This window comes from Panthera tigris, chromosome B2 (assembly GCF_018350195.1).
Source record: "Panthera tigris isolate Pti1 chromosome B2, P.tigris_Pti1_mat1.1, whole genome shotgun sequence".
NCBI lineage: Eukaryota > Metazoa > Chordata > Mammalia > Carnivora > Felidae > Panthera > Panthera tigris.
The window spans coordinates 74,362,427-74,380,807 of record NC_056664.1 but is presented as its reverse complement, the minus strand read 5'-3'; the positions used below and the strand labels follow the sequence as shown (position 1 = coordinate 74,380,807).

The 18,381-nt window shown below is 38.0% G+C and overlaps 1 protein-coding gene across 2 annotated transcripts in view; it reads left to right on the top strand.

The window, feature by feature from the left end:
* Window positions 1-18,381, top strand: part of ME1 (malic enzyme 1) — a 188,262-nt gene that overhangs the window by 158,070 nt on the left and 11,811 nt on the right. For both annotated transcript variants that reach the window (XM_007090151.3, XM_042986745.1), the window contains exons 10-12: window positions 12,553-12,658; window positions 14,030-14,172; window positions 16,912-17,085. In XM_007090151.3, coding sequence (XP_007090213.1) covers window positions 12,553-12,658; window positions 14,030-14,172; window positions 16,912-17,085 — 423 coding nt within the window. The remainder of the gene's footprint in view (window positions 1-12,552; window positions 12,659-14,029; window positions 14,173-16,911; window positions 17,086-18,381) is intronic.

Below are 18,381 nucleotides of genomic sequence, written 5' to 3'. Positions count from 1 at the left end.
TTTTGTTTAAAAAACTGAGTTGCATATAGAACTATAGAAGTAAATGTATCAAATACATATTAGTTTAAATCTTATTATTTTTAATGCCTTTCTGTATATTACAAATTCTCTATAGCAATTATGTTAAAGCCAGAAAAAAATTTTAATTAATATAGATAATATTTTCCTTAAAGAGTGTGTGAATAAGTTTTTGTGACAAATGAAAAAGAAGTAAAACAAGACAGGACATACTTTATAACATCTGAAAATCAAATAATAATCATTTTATTAACTTGCCATGTGATTTTTTTTATCATATATAAGAAAAACATGAAGTTTAAAATTTCTTGTCTTAGAAACTGCTTTTGCTTTGAAGAATCAGCATAAATAGAAAAAGTTTTGCATTCTGGCCACGCAACGTATATTGTGGTCAGGAAATGAGATTTACTGAATGAACTTGCCTCTGGGTCAGGTATTGTACTAGACTCTGTGACTCAGTAAGGCCCTTGATCTTAGAAGGCTTACAGCCTAGTGGGAAAAACTCAAACAAGCCACTATGACTCTACAAGTCTAGTGGGAAAAACTCAAACAAGCCTAGTGGGAAAAACTCAAACAAGTCATTATAACTGTATATGAAAATGTTATAGAAATATGTCCTTGGTGCTAGGGGTGTTGAGGAGATGATGCTTCCACCTGCACTAGAGAGAATAGTGGGAATGTCAAGAAGGGCTCTTAGAAAAGGTGTTTCTTCAGCTCATTTTGAAAGGGAGAGTTGAGTCTCCATGGACATCTTAAACGTCTTCTATCTGAAACTGAGGCAAGGGAAGCAGAATGGAAAGTTCACTAGGAGATCTTGGCTGAATTTGAGGATCATGTCTTTCATCTCTCTGTATCTTCAAAGTCCTACATAGTGTCTAGCGCATAATTGACAATAAATGTTTTGTGAAAAAGTGAATTGATTAATGAATGGCCTTCCAGGCAGAAGACCAACATTTGCAAAAAAAAAAGATATTTCACTGGGAGAGGCATTTAGAGACTAGGTTTCAAAGGAAACAGATGAACAGTGAGGAAGGCTCTTGAAGCAACTTACTGCTTCAAGCAATTGAAGAAACTTAATGCAGAGGAGTCTTGTGTCTTGTGACTTCTCAGCATTGTTGAAGATGGACTGAAATGAGGTGAAACTGAAAAAAGGAAACTAGTTACAAAGCTGTTGTAATAATACAGATAAAAATTAATTGGTGCCTGAAACAAAGCAATGATTATGAGGGTGAGTAAAAGGCATTTGATTTGGCAGACTTTTAGGAAATAGGATTGTCATACTTAATAGCCCACTAAATATGGGAGGAGAAGAAGGGTAGAATACAGACGGGAATCTAGCAGGACTCCTTGGGTGTCTAGATAAGTGATGTGGCCGTTGTGATAGCAAAGGAAAGGAGAACAGACTAAGAGAAAGGTAATGCAATCCATTTTGGACAGAGCAAGTTTAAGGTACCTGCGCAGATCTCATGGTGCTACCCCCTTGGCAATCAGAGGTTACAAGAATGATGCTCAGGATAAGGATCTGGGCTCCTGGAGACAGATTTCCACACGTAAAAAGTTGGAGCCATGGTAAAGGCCATACACATTGTGCTGTAGTTAGGGATGTAATAGATTTAAGGACCTAAAAAAGTGAGTCTTTGTGGTTTTCTTTTGTGATTTCTAATGACATTTTTATGTGAAATCTTTATAGAAATGTACCGATTTTAGCATCTCAAATAATTTTAATGTAGACTTACTAAACTGAGACTGCAAATTCCATGGATTATAATACTTGGAATAACTGTGAATTTGTTGCCTAGGCCTAATCAGTCACTCTTACCTCATGTCTTTTACTTGCCAAAATAAAGAACTGCATATATTCTGCTTGCCAAGATAAAGTTACATTTTAAAAGGTTGTTATATATTTAACACCTTGTGCACTATTTAATATAAAAGAAACATGAGGCTTCAATTAACCACTTTTTCTTTCAAGTTTTTAAAAAGTCAAAATTATTATGTTGATTTTTGTTGCAGAACTAATAAATCTTAGGATAGCTAGTAAATTAATGTATCTTGCTTTCAAGTTTACGTGATTTTTTTTGTTTGTTGTCCTTTATCTTTAGTACTTTTACAGCCTCTCCTGAGAACCAATAATAATAATTTATTAATTGTACTAACTGGTAATGTCATTGTTTATAATACACACAAAAAAAAACCAAATTCATGCTTTAAACACATAAAACCAAAACCTAAAAAGGAAACTGTGAGGTTGCCTCATTTATGGAGTTCTGTCATCATTAGACCAGATGATAATTACTCTGACAGGGAAATGCTACCACAGCCTGCTAGGAAGGCCCTGTCTACAGATGCAGAGAGGGGCCCAGTTCAACTCTGGTAAACTAATGACCTGACACAGAACCAGGCCCGTGCAGTGGGCAAACTGTCCAGGTGGGCATGGATTAGAAAACAAAGCACTTGTGGAAGAGTTCTTCTAGTGCCTGTGTGTAGGAAGGAATAAATACTTATCAGTAACAATCCATAGTTAGTTTTCTAGGCCTGTCCTAGCTCATGAAATGCTAAGCCAAAATCTTGAGGTCTTTGCTGCCTATCCTCTCCAGCCACACCAGAACATCTGAGACTTTGAAAAAGGTAGTAATTCAGTATGGTTAATCATAGCTTCTATCCTGTCCTAAGAATCAGCACAAAATAAGGGAGAGGGGAGATTGAAGAAATAGTAACATTCAAAAGAAATTCTCAGCTATCCATAATACATTTAGTGTAATTAGAGACTCTTGAAAAAAAGAAAGAAACACCATAGGGTTTGAGATTTCTAAGAAGTATCCACGTGCACTTTGCCAAAAGAAGGCAAAAAGCATTTCAGCAAGGGATCCTGGAGAGGGGAATGAACAGAAAAGAAGTCTTCTGTATCCATATCCAACTGATGTGAGTGGTGTAAAGAATCTGGATTCCAAATTAGATTTTGAAAGAAGGAGGAAAATGAGCCATTGGTGCAGAAAACAGAAGTCCAAAGGTATAGGCAGTTGCTTTAATATTGCCAGATCTAGAGGTCACATTTCAATAGTTCTTTTCATCTAAACCAGATTGTCACATCAACTTTGAAAACAGTGAAGAAAATACTTGAAGGGCGCCTGGGTGGCTCAGGCAGTTAGTGTCCGACACTTGATTTTGGCTCAGGTCATGATCTCATGGTTCGTGGGATCAAGCCCGTGTCAGGCTCTGTGATTGGGATTCTCTCCCCCTCTCTCTGCCCCTCCCCTTTCTCTCTCCCTCTCTCCCCCCAAATAAATAAGTGAACATTAAAAACAAAGAAAATACTTGTACCTTTATTTTTGTCTTTTGATTCTTCTGTTTTTGGCAAGTAGAGTCCTTCAGCAGTGCTAGTATTATCGTTTCATGATTCCTGGCCTTGCTAAGTCAGTGCCAAGAATCGAGCCTTTGGGGGAAAGACTGTGGGTAATCTGTGTTTCTTACTGGGTGGATGTCTTCTGGTCAAGATCTGGCTTCAGTGGCTAGGAGCTGCCAGTGCTGTTGCTACGCCTAAGAAAATAAAGTGTTCACGATGGGCGCCTGGGTGGCTCAGTCGGTTGAGTGTCCGACTCTTGATTTCAGCTCAGGTCATGATCCCAGGGTCGTGGGATCGAGCTCCGTGTCAGGGTCCACACTGAGCTCAGTGTGGAGCCTTTTTAAGATTCTCTCTCCTCTTTCCCTCTGCCCCTGTCCCTGCTCTTCTGTCCCCCTCTCTCAAATGAAAAAAATAAATAAATAAGAAAAGAAAGTAAAGTGTTCATGCTAAAAGTATGCATCTCTGCCTTTCATACAATGTTTATCCATCTTCTTTGTGATTTGCTTCTCATTCCAGGAAATTTAGGGGCTTTAAAGCACATTAAATATTTTTCATTGTATCTGAAGTTGTCAGTCAAAAAAGCAGTAATAGAAATCTGTGATTGCTAATTTATGTTATTCTGTAGCTTTTCTTCTTATTAACAGAAAAATCAATTTATACATTTTTTAAAAACGTATCACATATCTTTTTAAAATGCATCTGGTAGAAATGTGACAAATCATTTGGTGCAGTGATTCTAAATATTGGCTGATCATCCTAATTACATGGGAAATTAAAAAAACATATATGTACCGATTCCAGGGCTTCATCCTGGACTTGACTTAGAATATCTGAAAGCAAGGTTCAAGAATCTGGCTTTCCTGAAGTGAGTCTGGTGCTCATTTGGCTTTGGATCTCGTTCACTTTCATCACATTGTCATCATCACTAACCCAGACTGCTTTTAGATGGAGAAATCTACGTCCATGGAAGTATCATAGGGCGTGCCCTAGGTCGTGAGGTGAGGGAAGAGGCTGAGGACTATTGTCCTGAACCTTAGTCCCATGTTCTGTGTCCAGCATTTGTAGATGGCGTCTTCTGTGTCTCACCCGGGAGCTCTTTTTTTACCCTTCTGAATACCATTACCAGCTTTCAGAAGTAACATGTATTTATTTGCTGTTGGCTCTTAGAATGCATTCTTCTACTAGTTATTTATTCATGTCCCTAGACAACAAAATTAATCAGAAATTAATGGCATATTGACAGTAATTACAGTTTTGTAGACAATATTATAAAATACATTTAAATTTTTTTTGAATTTACTGTTTTGGATAGTTTGAGACACTGCACTCAGGAAAATATTTTGAATCATTCAGTTAAAAAAATGGGTATCACGTCTCTGTCACTTTCAGTTTATTCAGCGTCTTCTAAATTCATTTTACAACTTGGATTTGTAGGTCCACATTCAATATAAACAGACTAGATCCCCTTTTGTTTGCATTTTGCATTCCCAGCACAATTCAAAATGTACCAGGTTGAATTCAGTTATTTCAGCTGCTAAGAAATCATTACTTTTTTTTCTTTTCTCATTTCTCTCTTTTGTTTTTTTTTGTTTGGTTTGGTTTGGTTTGGTTTTTTTTGAGAGAGAGAGAGAGAAAGTGCCAAGTGCACAAGCAGGGGAGAGGGGCAGAGGAAGAGAAGAGCCTAAAGGAGAATCTCCAGGTTGAGCCTGGAGCCCAGTGCGGGGCTCGATCCCACCCCTGTGAGATCATGACCTGAGCTGAAACCAAGAGTCCAATGCTCAACCGACTGAACCACCAAGGCTCCCCCAGGCAGTTTTTAAAATAAACAGATCAGTGGCATCTTTTCCTCTTTCATAGTATATCTTATTTTCTATTCTTTGATAATTCTGAAAATGTTACAAATGTTCTTTTCTCTCACAATCCTTTCTGTGAGGTTTCTCCTTTCTGCTTAAAGTAATCCACAGGTTAAAACTGATTATATTTAACTGTTATTAAAGAAGAAAACATGATACTAGAATGCAGTAAAATAACATTTAAAAGCCAGATCCAGGAAGTATGGTCTTTCTTGGCCATATTCATCATTGGTTATTCCTTTGATGGAGTACAGTTTTTAGTCCTGTGGTATGTAAATTTTTTTTCTTTTTACATTTATTTATTTTTGAGAAACAGAGTCAGACAAAGCGTGAGCTGGGGAGGGGCAGAGAGAGAGGGAGACACAGAATCCGAAGCAGTCAGCACAGAGCCTGATGCGGGGCTTGAACCCACGAACTGTGAGATCATGACCTGAGCCGAAGTCGGACGCTCAACCGTCTGAGCCACTCAGGCGCCCCTCAGTCCTGTGGTATATAAAGGGGAAGCAAGAGTGTCTGAGAGTTCACTTGAGCCACCTCACTGATAGGGAAGAGAGATGGGTTCAATTAGAACAGATTCAAAATATCTGGGTTCCTCACCTGGGAAAGGAAGACTGTGATTCAGTATCTCTTTTCAAATACACAAAAGATCATTTAAGGGCAGTGACACAGAATTGAACAAAAGGAAATTATGTAATAAACAGGAATTCAGGAATAAAAAAAACACCATTGTTTAAGGATAGAACAGTGGTAAAATTTACATTACTATGAATCTTAAAAATGTATAGGGGCGCCCATATAGCTCAGTCAGTTAAACATCCGACTTCAGCTCAGGTCGTGATTTCGTGGCTTGGGAGTTCGAGCCCTGCATGGGACTCTGTGCTGACAGCTCGGAGTCTGGAGCCTGCTTCGGATTCTGTATCTCCCTTTCTCTCACTCCCCCTCCCCCACTTGGGTTTTCTCTCTCTCTCTCAAAAATAAGTAAAACTTTTTAAAAACCATATAGACACTTTCTTGGTTTTAATGTTTGGTCATTGGCCTTCCCAGAAGATAAGGGCTTCTCAAGGCAAAGTTTCCTCCTGATGGTGTGTGTACTATTTTCAGATACAAAATGAAGAGACTACTAGCCTAAAGATATGTATTAGTTCAATTTTAGGTTAAATTGCTCTCCAAGGAGACCCCAAAATATGTTAACCCAAACAAGTTAAAATGTATTTGTCATCTGATAGGATAGAGGTGGGCAGAACAGAGTCATCTCTGTCCATCATCTATCTCTGGGAAAACAAAGAAGCTTTCCAGGTGTCGCCATCACAGCCACCTGGGGAGAGAGGGTGGGGAATGGACCGGGGTGGGGGGGGTGTGCTGCATCAGAAGGTGCACACCTCACTTCCTTCCACTCCACCCTTTCCAACAGAGATAGTCTCATGCCACTCTACGTTGCAAGGAGGCTAAGAAATACAGTCTCCACCTGGGGAACAATGTGGTTGGCTAAAACTGGAAAATCTTATCATTAAAAAGGAACGAATGAAAAAAGTTTCAAAAAAGAGATTGTACACTTAAAAATTTAAAATTTCATACTGTGTTTTCACGGTAATGTAATTTTTTTTAAAGGATAGCATGAAGTGCCTGGCTGGCTCAGTCAGAAGAGCATGTGACTCTTGATCTCCAGATCATGAGTTCGAGCCCCACACTAGGTGTAGAGATTACAAAAATAAATAAATAAACTTAAAAAAAAAATTAAAATTTAAAAAGGAGAGCATGAATATTGATGGACAATTAGAATTCTCTACCATGGCATGAAAAGAGTTTCAGAATTTGGATATAAAAGTAATATGACATTTTCAGACACTATAGTAAATTTATTGAATTGTATTTGCATAATACTTATACTTTGTCTGGTGGAAAATCAAAAAGACCAGAAAGCAAACCCTGTGACATGTTGTTTACTCTAAGAGTTACGCATCTTCTCAGTAGCCCTCAAGATTACATAGCATTGCATTGAGGTGACTCTAGCTATTTTGGAACAGGTGAATAAATATCCTGAGATCTCTTTCTCTGTTAGGGAACCTAGCACACGTTAAACAAGTTCTCTTGTCCATAAAAACATTCTGAAATGCAAATCTCCAAACCTTAGAAGAAGTAGACACAGGGCCAAATGTTCAGGAGTAGTTGTAATACACATCTGCATTAGCAAGGAACTGCTGAGGCTGTGGACTCAAGAATCAGTGTCTTAGCCACAGACAGGAAGCTGCCAAATATGGTGGCTGCCACCACCACCATTACTCAGCACACCTGTGGGTGGTAGGCTGGATACTAGAGACCACTGCTTTTGCCTAAAAACAAACAAGCACTACCACATGCTTCCAGAAGAGCCACATGGCTTCTACTTCAGGATGTGCGTTTTCTCCTTCAACGTCCTACGAAGGTACATCAGCGTGGTGACTGCTGTGTCAGAAGTAGAAACTCAAGCTTCAAGATATAGTTTAGCCCTTTAACCTCAAGTGTACAGGAAGCCACACTAGAAGCAATTTAGAGTTCTGTGGTATTTGCCATAAGAGCATCAGGTAGATGTTAGTCTAACATCTTGCCTTTATACTTGATATTGAGTATATGCATTTCTGGGAAAGAGCAACAAGCCAAAACGCTGTTGTGTTTATGTTGGAAGCTAAAAGTTACTATTCCCAGGAAATATGTCTCACCAAGCTGCAACTTTATTGAATACCTGTTCTAGAAATTTCACTGTAGTGAGAACAAAAATAGTTGTGAATTTTAGCTCATACTACTTCCAGAAATAGTTTAGAAATAATTTAGATAGTTAAATACTGTAACCATCAAATGGTTCCAAATTCTTATTCCTACCCAAAAACCAGAATTTTTCATTCTTTTCCAATAATGCAAGATTTTTTTTTTTTTTTTGCCACATAACTAAGCAGTAATAAGAGCATTGAGGATTGCAAAAGCATTCTTTTCATTAAATCATTTCAGGGAAAGGAACCTCTTATTCCCCAAGCAGCAAATAGTAATAATGAGTAAAAAGAAATGATGGAATATATAATCAAAATTTAAATTATCCTCTGTATCACCCAGCTATTGCTGAGTTATTAAAAGCTACAATATCTCAGTGACATACAGCAATAATGATTTATTTCTCACACACCTGAGGGTCAGGTGGAGCAGCTCTGATGATGTTGGCGGGGTGGCTCTAAGCTGTAGTTTGGGTCCAGGTCTTTTTCACAAGGTTCTCATCTTCAGTGGACCATCAGGCTACCCAGGTTATGCACGTTAAAGCACAAATGGCAAAGGCACAAGAGAATGAGCAGAAACACCAGTTACTCTTAAGGCCTAAGGTTGGCACACTTTCATTTCAGCGTACATTTTATTGACCAAAGAGAATCACATGTTCAAGTCCAAAGAGAAGGGGTGGGAAAGTATAACTTCTTTTTGTGGAAGGAACTGTCAAGTTACATTGCAAAGAACATTGACACAGGAAATGGATGCTGAGGAATTGGGGCCTAAATTGAAGTCTTAATTATCAAAATATTTAGAGGAAATTCTGTGGTACTCCAAGGCTTCTGTTTCTTTCATTTGTGACTAATAAATTATCATTAAGCCTAGCCTTTGTTTATATACTAGGATAACATTTAATTAACCTCCATAATTGAGATATGTAAATGAAATAGACTTCCTGGCTGAGAAGATAAGAGAGGGGAGGAGGATGCTACCAGGTAGCTCCTCCCCCCAATTTGGTGAGAGTTGTAAACATTTCAGTGTTGTCATAGATTTCTTTGTATTATTAAATAGCAATTTAAAAAAATCTTGTCTCATAAATACAGTGTTTACTCATGGAATCAGTCTAGGTTTGCATAAACTACTTGTTAGACCCATGACTAATTTTAAAAAAACCTATGATAATAGATAGGTTTCATTGATAAAAGTGGCAACTGAATTTATATGATTTTTGACTTTTTCTTCATAAAGAAGATGAATAAGAATATGGTCTAATATACTCAATTTAATATAACTGGAGACTAGTAAGGAATATGAAATAGTAATCTTCAAATTTGATTCTGAGTGAAATAAGATTTTTTCTCGATATATAATTGATGTATATGTCTGTGTCAGTTTTAGGTATACAGCGTAATGATGCAAAACTTGTGTATATTCCAAAATGATCACCACAGTAACTCTAGTTAACACTTATCATCACACATAGTTACAAATGTTTTTTTTCTTGTGATAAGAACTTTTAAGATCTATTCCCTTAAAAACTTTCAAGTATACAATACAGTATTAACTATAGTTGCCAAGCCGTACATTATCCCCAGGACTTACTTATTTTGTAACTGGAAGTTTGTACCTTTTGACCACCTTCACCCATTTTGCCCTCTGTCCCCCAACTCCTCACCTCTGGCAACCGCCAATCTTTTCTCTGAATCTGTAAGTTCAGGCTTTTTTTTTTTTTTTTTTTTTTTGGTTCCTTTTTTAGTTTCTACATATAAATGAAATCATATGGTATTTATCTTTCTTTGTCTGACTTATCTCACTTGGCATAGTGCCCTCAAGGTCCATCCATGTTGTTGCAAATGGCGATATTTCATCATTTTTTCTGGCTGAATAATATTGTGTGTGTGTGTGTGTGTGTGTGTGTGTGTGTGTGTGTGTGTGTGTGTCTTGTTTTTAATCCATTCATCCATCTATTCATGGACACTCAGGTTGCTTCCATGTCTTGGCTCTTATAAATAACACTGCAGTGAACATGGCATACAGGTATCTTTTCTATTTAGTGTTAAGATTATTTTTCACAGTGTCTCAGAAGAAAAGGTAGGATAAATAACTTTTTAGAATGCAGAAGTGACTAACAGTAAATTCTATTCTTAGGAAGCTATTCACTCTAATATCCTGCTCATAATAGAAAACAATAATATAGAAACAGCACTTTACAGAAGACTAAGAAAATATACCAAAATTATAGCTGTTGGTATTATGACTTTTTTTCTTCCTCACAATAATTTTAATTACAACAGCTAATGTTAAGCTATTGTTTAAAACTGGCACAATCCTGGGGTGCCTGAGTGGCTAGGTTGGTTGAGTCTCCAACTCTTGATTTCAGTTCAGGTCATGATCACAGTTTGAGCCCTGCATCGGGCTCTGCACTGACAGGGTGGAGCTTGCTTGGGATTCTGTCTCTCCTCCCCCCCCCCCCCCCGCCCCTGCTCTCTCTCTCTCTCCCTCTCTCAAAAGCAAATAAATAAACATTAAGAAAATTTGCACAATCCTAAGTACTTTAGATGTATTGTTTGATTTAATTTGTAAACAACCTGATGAGGTAGAAATTCTTTCTTTCTTCCTTTTTCTTTTTTTCCCTCCCTCCCTGATTTTTTTCTTTCTGTTGAGGTATAGTTGGCACACGGTGTTACATTAGTTTTAGGTGTACAACATAGTGATTCATCAACTAGACTGTGCTGTGTGCTCACCACAGGTGTGGCTAACATCTGTCACCATACAACACTATTACGATACCATTGACTATAATTCCTATGTGGTACCTTTCATCCCTGATTTATTCATTTCATAGCTGCGATCCTCTACCCCCGGTCCCCTTCACCCATTTTGTCCCTCCCTCCTCCCCTCTGGCAACCATCACTTTGTTCTCTGTATCTGTGGGTCTCTTCCTGCTTTTTTGTTTGTTCATTTGTTTTGTTTTTTCAATTCCACATATAAATGAAATCATATGGTATTTGTCTTTCTGTGTCTGACTTACTTCACTCAACATAATACCCTCTAAGTCCATCCAGGTCACAAAGGGAAAAACCTCATTTTTTTTATGGCTGAGTATTGCTCCTTTGTATATTTATTACCACATCGTCTTTAAGGTAGAACTTACCATCTTTATTTTACAGATGAGGAAGCGAGTGCAGCAAATAGGTTCATATGCTGCAAGTGATCTGTAATTCACATGTACAGTATTTTAAAAGTGGAAATAAAATGATAATAACCTTTTAAAGCAAGAAAATTGTACCATCTTTAGAGCAACAATTTGTAAACAACCTGACCTATACCATTTGTAAAGCTTTTTCTCCAGGACTGTACCGTGCTGTATTATTGGAAGGACTGAGTTCGAGGGCCTTCCTTGGGCAAGTCCTTTAATATCTCTGAGCCTCTGTTGCCTCATGTGAAATGACTCTAATTACTTGCCTTACTTCTTAAAATTGTTGAGGGGATCATATGAAATATGTGAAAACAACTTGTAAGTCAAAGTACCATATAATACTAGGCAGTGATTTATTACTTTAAGTCAAGATAAAAAATTTGCAGCTAGGGGCGCCTGGGTGGCGCAGTCGGTTAAGCGTCTGACTTCAGCCAGGTCACGATCTCACGGTCCGTGAGTTCGAGCCCCGCGTCAGGCTCTGGGCTGATGGCTCAGAGCCTGGAGCCTGTTTCCGATTCTGTGTCTCCCTCTCTCTCTGTCCCTCCCCCGTTCATGCTCTGTCTCTCTCTGTCCCAAAAATAAATAAACGTTGGAAAAAAATTAAAAAAAAAAAAATTTGCAGCTAGAGGGGCACCTGGGTGGCTCGGTCAGTTGAGCGTCGATCTCTGCTCAGGTCATGATCTCGCGGTTCGTGAGTTTGAGCCCCACATCGGGCTGTCTGCTGTCAGTGCCGAGCCCACTTGGGATTCTCTGTTTCCCACTCTCTCTGCCCTTCCCTTGCTCGTGCATGCGTGCTCCTTTCCTCTCTCTCAAAAAATACATAAACGTAAAAAAATTTGCAGCTAGAAAGTTATAATTAGATGTTTCCTAGATAACACATGACACATTGATAGTCAAAACATTAACATAAAAATATTCAAAGCTAGTACTTATTTAGAAAATCAAGCTATGGTATAAATATGGCCTCGAGTTCAATTTTTACTCAGTGGTACATGAATTGGGAGTGTTGTGACTAAAGCCAACTCTGCATTCTAAGACACATTTAATACAAATAATGTTTAGTAAATGATATCTTTATTTAAATGACATTTTGCACTGTCATTTATTAGTTCCAGTTTCTCATAAATGTCTGTAGAGTTAGGATTTTAATATTAAATAATATTTAAGAAAGGGAAAGACTTGTTTGCTCACTGCTCATCCCCATTGCCTAGAATATTGAGAAATAAGTATTTGTTGAAAGATTGAATGAAAGAATACTCCAATAATTAGAGAAGAGAATTTAAGAACAGGTGTAATACATGATACACAAAAATGTTAAGCACAAACACTCGTAATATGTGTAATATTCTGAAATTTCATTGGCTCACAAATGGTTGGCAGATTTAACATTTCTTTTTATTTGCCTTACTTAGGGACGTGCTGCCTTAACACAAGAGAAGAAGGAATTTGCCCATGAACATGAAGAAATGAAGAACCTAGAAGCCATTGTTCAAGAAATAAAACCAACTGCCCTCATAGGTAAACTTCTCCCTCTTTCCCATAAACCCAACCCAACCCCATTTTGGCCTGATTCATTTTCTTAATTGATTTTTGAGGCATAATTTAGCTTTTTGAAATGTTGACCTTTGGAACTCACAAACAAAATTACACATTCACTGAATCAACAGTACCCCACGGACACTCAGATTTGTAAATTTCGTACTGTGTTCTCAGTCCTATCAGCTGAAGTGTGTAGCCCCCTCTGCTGACTCTGTCAACCTGTCAATCCTTGGCAGATTCAGCACTTTCCCAGGCTTGATTGCTCCAGATACACACTGGTTCTCAAATGGGAGTGACTTTGCCCCCAAAGAAACATTTGGCAATGTCTGGAGATGTTTTTGGTTATTACAACTTTGGAAAGGGTTGGGGGAGGGGTGGTCAGGGCCACTGACATCTAGTGGGTAGAGACTGGAGATGGTATTCAACAACCTACAGTGCACAGGAAAGCACCCCTTCCCCCCCACACAAAGAATTATCCGACCCACAATGTTCATATCCCAGAGGCTGAGAAATACTGCACTAACTACTAGACCCTCCCTGAAGACAGGGAGACCACATCTATATTCCTCATAGCACTTAACACAGTGCTTACACAGTGCGTGTGCACATATGATGTTTAATATAGTCAAATTTAATGTGGTTAAAAAAACTCAGAGGAGGGTATGAAACTTCGTACCTTATTTTGTGTGTATAGAATGTCAGTTCTTACTTTGTATCATAATCCACTCCTGGAAGTTCTTGTAAACATGACAGTATTGAGAACAATGATGATAATCGTAACAAAAACAAATACTCCATCACAGAAACTATAATAAGCCTTGTTTTTTACAAAATACATTGTATCAGGATTTTTCTCCATTTCCATCATGCTAATTGCTTTATCCTTTGTCAGGATTCTTTCAGTGAGTGATACTGCAGTTTTACAATTGAATTGGATGGTTGTCTTAAGTGTTAGCACTGGTTTATAAAAAATAATTACTTTATAACCTGAGAGACTGGAATATACTCCTAGAATTATTTATAGAGAGATAATATATATTAGGCACATTTTAATTTCCTGACATCAGTGTCTGTCATCAAAATACCTAGTGATTTGATCACTGATTCGGTGTATTATGAGCCAAATGTTAGATCTGTGTTGTTTTGTATAGATACTTGGAGATTTGTAACCCTAAAGGTTGTTGGCATTAACAAACGTATCTCTTTCTGTCACTGTTGATGCAGATCTTCTATATTTTGTTTAGGGTCTATCAGAAAGTGACCTGACCTGTCTCATTGTCTTGAGGGCATGGACATCTTACTTCACTAACCGCTGATAGTCTATTCACTGGTTTCTCATTTCTACCTCAGGAGTTGCTGCGATTGGTGGTGCATTCTCAGAACAAATTCTCAAGGACATGGCTGCCTTCAATGACCGACCTATTATTTTTGCATTGAGTAATCCAACTAGCAAAGCAGAATGTACTGCAGAGCAGTGCTATAAACTAACCAAGGTAAAGCAAAAGTGTAACTTGTCTCTCCCCCCCCAGTCCCCAGCTCTGCCAGTGCTGACACAGGGTCTGATATTTTAATACTCTACTTCTTAATCATTATGGAGGAACCAAGGATATGTAAGATTCTTACTACTTAATTTAAAAGTTAAACCAAGATTGAAAGAAAAGTGAATAGGGGTGCCTGGGTGGCTCAGTTGTTTGGGCATCCGACTTCGGCTCAGGTCATGATCTCGCGGTCCGTGAGTTCGAGCCCTGCGTCGGGCTCTGTGCTGACAGCTCAGAGTCTGGAGCCTGTTTCAGATTCTGTGTCTCCCTCTCTCTCTGACCTTCCCCCATTCATGCTCTGTCTCTCTCTGTCTCAAAAATGAATAAACGTTAAAAAAAATAAAAATAAAGAAAAAAGAAAGAAAAGTGAATAGGTCAGAGGGGTTTAGAATTGTTTCCTCTTCTAGAATGTTGTTGTGTAAATCCTCCTCTTCAGTAAAACAAACTTTGTAAAGTTTATTGATAATTTTTTCAAGTGATTTGGAAGCATTTAACACTTAAATATAAAAGCTAAAAAGGATGCTAGATGCTTATTAAAATAACTTTTAACTAGCTATTTCTGAACATTGAAGCATACCGTATAAAACCTCAGTCTTATTTTTGTTCTGCTAAATCCTGGGTTTGGATTTTGATGCCATGGGTGGTACATTTGGGCAGCTATTTGACATCTAGCCAGTTTGGGATAGAAGTCCTTGAAGCTTCAACACTTTACTGTTTCCAAAAAAGTGGCTTATTTTATACTGTGTTTGTATTAACATATATTTGACTGATAGGTTGTCAATAGCCTTTTTTCCCTTCAAAGACTTGAAAATGTCATTATAACGAAACAGGTTGAATCATATATATCTAACACTTTTATTTTGGAAAGAAATCCAAAATGCACTAGAAAAGGCAAATATGACACAAAGTTAGGTCACTCTGCACAAATCAGAAACTGATGGCTTTACTTCCTTAATAGTATAACCTTAAATGCTCATTACTAGAATTAATGAAATGTTGGCAAGGAGCCACTCCATTGTCTATCTCTCTTAATTTGGGATGGCATCAATGTCCTCAATAATTTTAATTTTCAGCCCATCTGCAGATTGGGAAATTTGCCTGACATCCTTCAGTAGTCCTTAAATTTTTAAAAGGGGAAGAAAAAAAAACCCTTTGAGCAATAAAATTGTAGCATGGTGCACAAATGATAAAATTTTAGCATAGTAGACAAATAATAAATAAGTGGTTTTGTAGTTATTTTGTCATATATCTCAATAGGTGTCAAGAGTTTATAGACTCACCGGTAATAGAAATAAACACAATTAGCCAAATTTGTATAATTGTGTTTTTAAATATAAAAAAATTTTTTAATGTTTATTTATTTTTGAGAGAGACAGAGCATGAGTGGGGGAGGGGCATAGAGGAAGGGAGACACAGAATCTGAGGCAGGCTCCAGGCTCTGAGCTGTCAGCACAGAGCCCAATGCGGGGCTCGAACCCACAAACCATGAGATCATGACCTGAGCTGAAGTTGGACACTTAACCAACTGAGCCACCCAGGTGCCCCGTAATTGTGTTTTTAAATTTGAATGTGTCTGATATAAATGACCTAAACTGTTTCTTAATCATCTTGCATGATGTTCTATGTTGTTTAAAAAAAAAGGGGTATAAAATTGAAAGTCATTTTGAGGCTGAAAACTTAAACACTGGTTTAGCTAAAGGATACAGAACAGGCAAAGGTCTGTCTGTGCTGGATGAGTCTCTGCTGCTTTAGGCACAAGGGAAAGGTTGTTAGGAAAGGTTAAAAATAGAAATAACAGGAAGATTATTGAAGCATGAAAAACTATAATCCAGAAATAGTATGAAGAGATTTTCTTCTCCATATTAACACTCCATGTACACAAGAATGTTCAGCTGTCATTTACTGAATGCTGTTCTCCTTAAAATATGATGATTATAAAACAATAGGTAGGAAGTGAAAACAGGGAGGGAGATAAATGAGCTTATATATCATGTTGCAGGTCTTTTTCTTAAATATATGTGTGTATACATATATGTATATATATAAAATAATTAAGTTACGTTAGAAAGTTGCTTGTAGGGATGCCTGGGTGGCTCAGTTGGTTAAGCCTCTGACTTTGGTTCAGGTCATGATATCGAGGTTTGTGAGTTTGAACCCCAAGTTAGGCTCTGTGCTGACAGTTCAGATACTGGGAGCCTGCTTCAGATTCTGTGTCTCTCTCTGTTCCTCCCTGGCTTGTGCTCTCTCTTTCTCGCTCTCAAAAATAAACATTTTTAAAAAATTAAAGAAAACTGTGTAGATTCCTAAACTCTAACCTAAAATGTCATACTTTCCAATACTCTAATGTTAACCTATCATTTTTTCCAGCTTCAGAAGTCTGTTATCTGAACCCCATATAGAAATGGTTGATAGGCTTCTGGGTTGGACCACTGCAACAAATAGAGTGGTGGTCTTGGGTTTCCTGTGCTTTACACACTTCTCTGAGGAGTAGAGAGGGAGGCAGAAAGTAGTAGTAATCACCCACTCCAGAACTTACTGCCAACATCATAAAAGCTTGCCCAGACTTATTAGAGGGTTAATGAAAATGAGTCTTCTTTCTAAATGCTCAGTACTCTGTGGGGTAGTTCTGTTATGATACATTTCTTTTAAAATACCATGCTTCTTTTTAAAGTTAGTTGTGTGTCTGTGTTGTAGGGGCGTGCAATTTTTGCCAGTGGCAGTCCTTTTGATCCAGTCACTCTTCCAGATGGACGGACCCTATATCCTGGCCAAGGAAACAATTCCTATGTGTTTCCTGGAATCGCTCTTGGTGTTGTGGCTTGTGGACTGAGACATATCACAGATGAGATTTTTCTCACAACTGCTGAGGTATTGTAAACTCTGTGTTCACCAAGGCTGTAAAACACCAGATGAGCTCCATGTGGGTTAATGATTTATTTATTTATATAGCATCTCAGCTCACTCCCTATAAGGTACAAAGTCCGAAGAAGAAAAAAATCTCTCCTAGTGGAGAATAAGGGGTCGGTAGCAGGTTCACATTGGAGTCACGAGTAAAAGACTATTTTTCAGTAGCCAGTAAAAAAACTGTTCTGATCTCTTACAAGGAACTCATTTTCGTCTTCATACTTCCAATCAAATTCTGTGACAGTAGTGACACAATTGAAAATACTGTTTCCAAATCATAATGAAGCAGCCAATGTTTCTCCAAACTTTCCTAAATAACAGCATTTTGAAGGTTTAAAATGAAAGTCTGATTTGGTATAGTGAAGAAGTGTGTATCATTGAGGGTACAGGGCAGAAAACAGAAACTACTCTAATGTTTTAAGCAGAAAGAAAATTATAACAGGGAATTAGTGTTTTTGAACTCATTAAAAGGACACATGTGGGTTTGAGTGTGGGCCTTCAGGAAAGATTCTCCGAACATCACGCAACAGACCCAGTAGGGACTGGTGAGCTGTTCTTAAGAAGTGAAGGATCTGAAACCTTACCTTAGTTGCACGCTAATGAGTTAGCCTGCCACAGTTTCATGGATGCTGGCAAAAGACCCAAAACCCTTAGGTCGGAGACAAAGACTTTATTACTTATGGCACAAGACGTACCATAAACTTCAGGTTCCCATCAGTTCCCTTTCCTCCCCACACTTCAGGGGGACGATACAGTGATTTATCACATATTTGTAAAATCATGAGCTTTTGATAATCAGAATGTTCATCTGGTTGATACCTTGTTTGAGCAGGATGCAGTTCACGGATGAGAGATTTGAGTGAATTTCTTCTAAAATGAGACCACTGTACAACATGGTAACTGAACTGAACCAAATAAAAGTTGATTAAAATTCAGATATTTTCAGCTTACGAACATACTATGCTTTCTGTTTTGAAGAGGAACTCGGAGAATATAGATGGAGTCTTCTGTTATTGTTGTGGTCCAAGGAGTATAATCCCAGTGTTTAGCGCCTGGCATCATTCTGTGAGAACAGATATCGAAGCTGTAATGTCCTGCTCTTTTCTTTGTCTTCCCTGCAGTAGAAGCATCGCAGCTGGTGTCCTAGTTTCTTTACCTCCTAAAATCTTGTTACACATAAGTAGATATCTGCTCACTAAGAGAGCTTATCAAAGCTGTTCACACATTAAGAAAAATATAATTATTGTTCTACGTAACAGA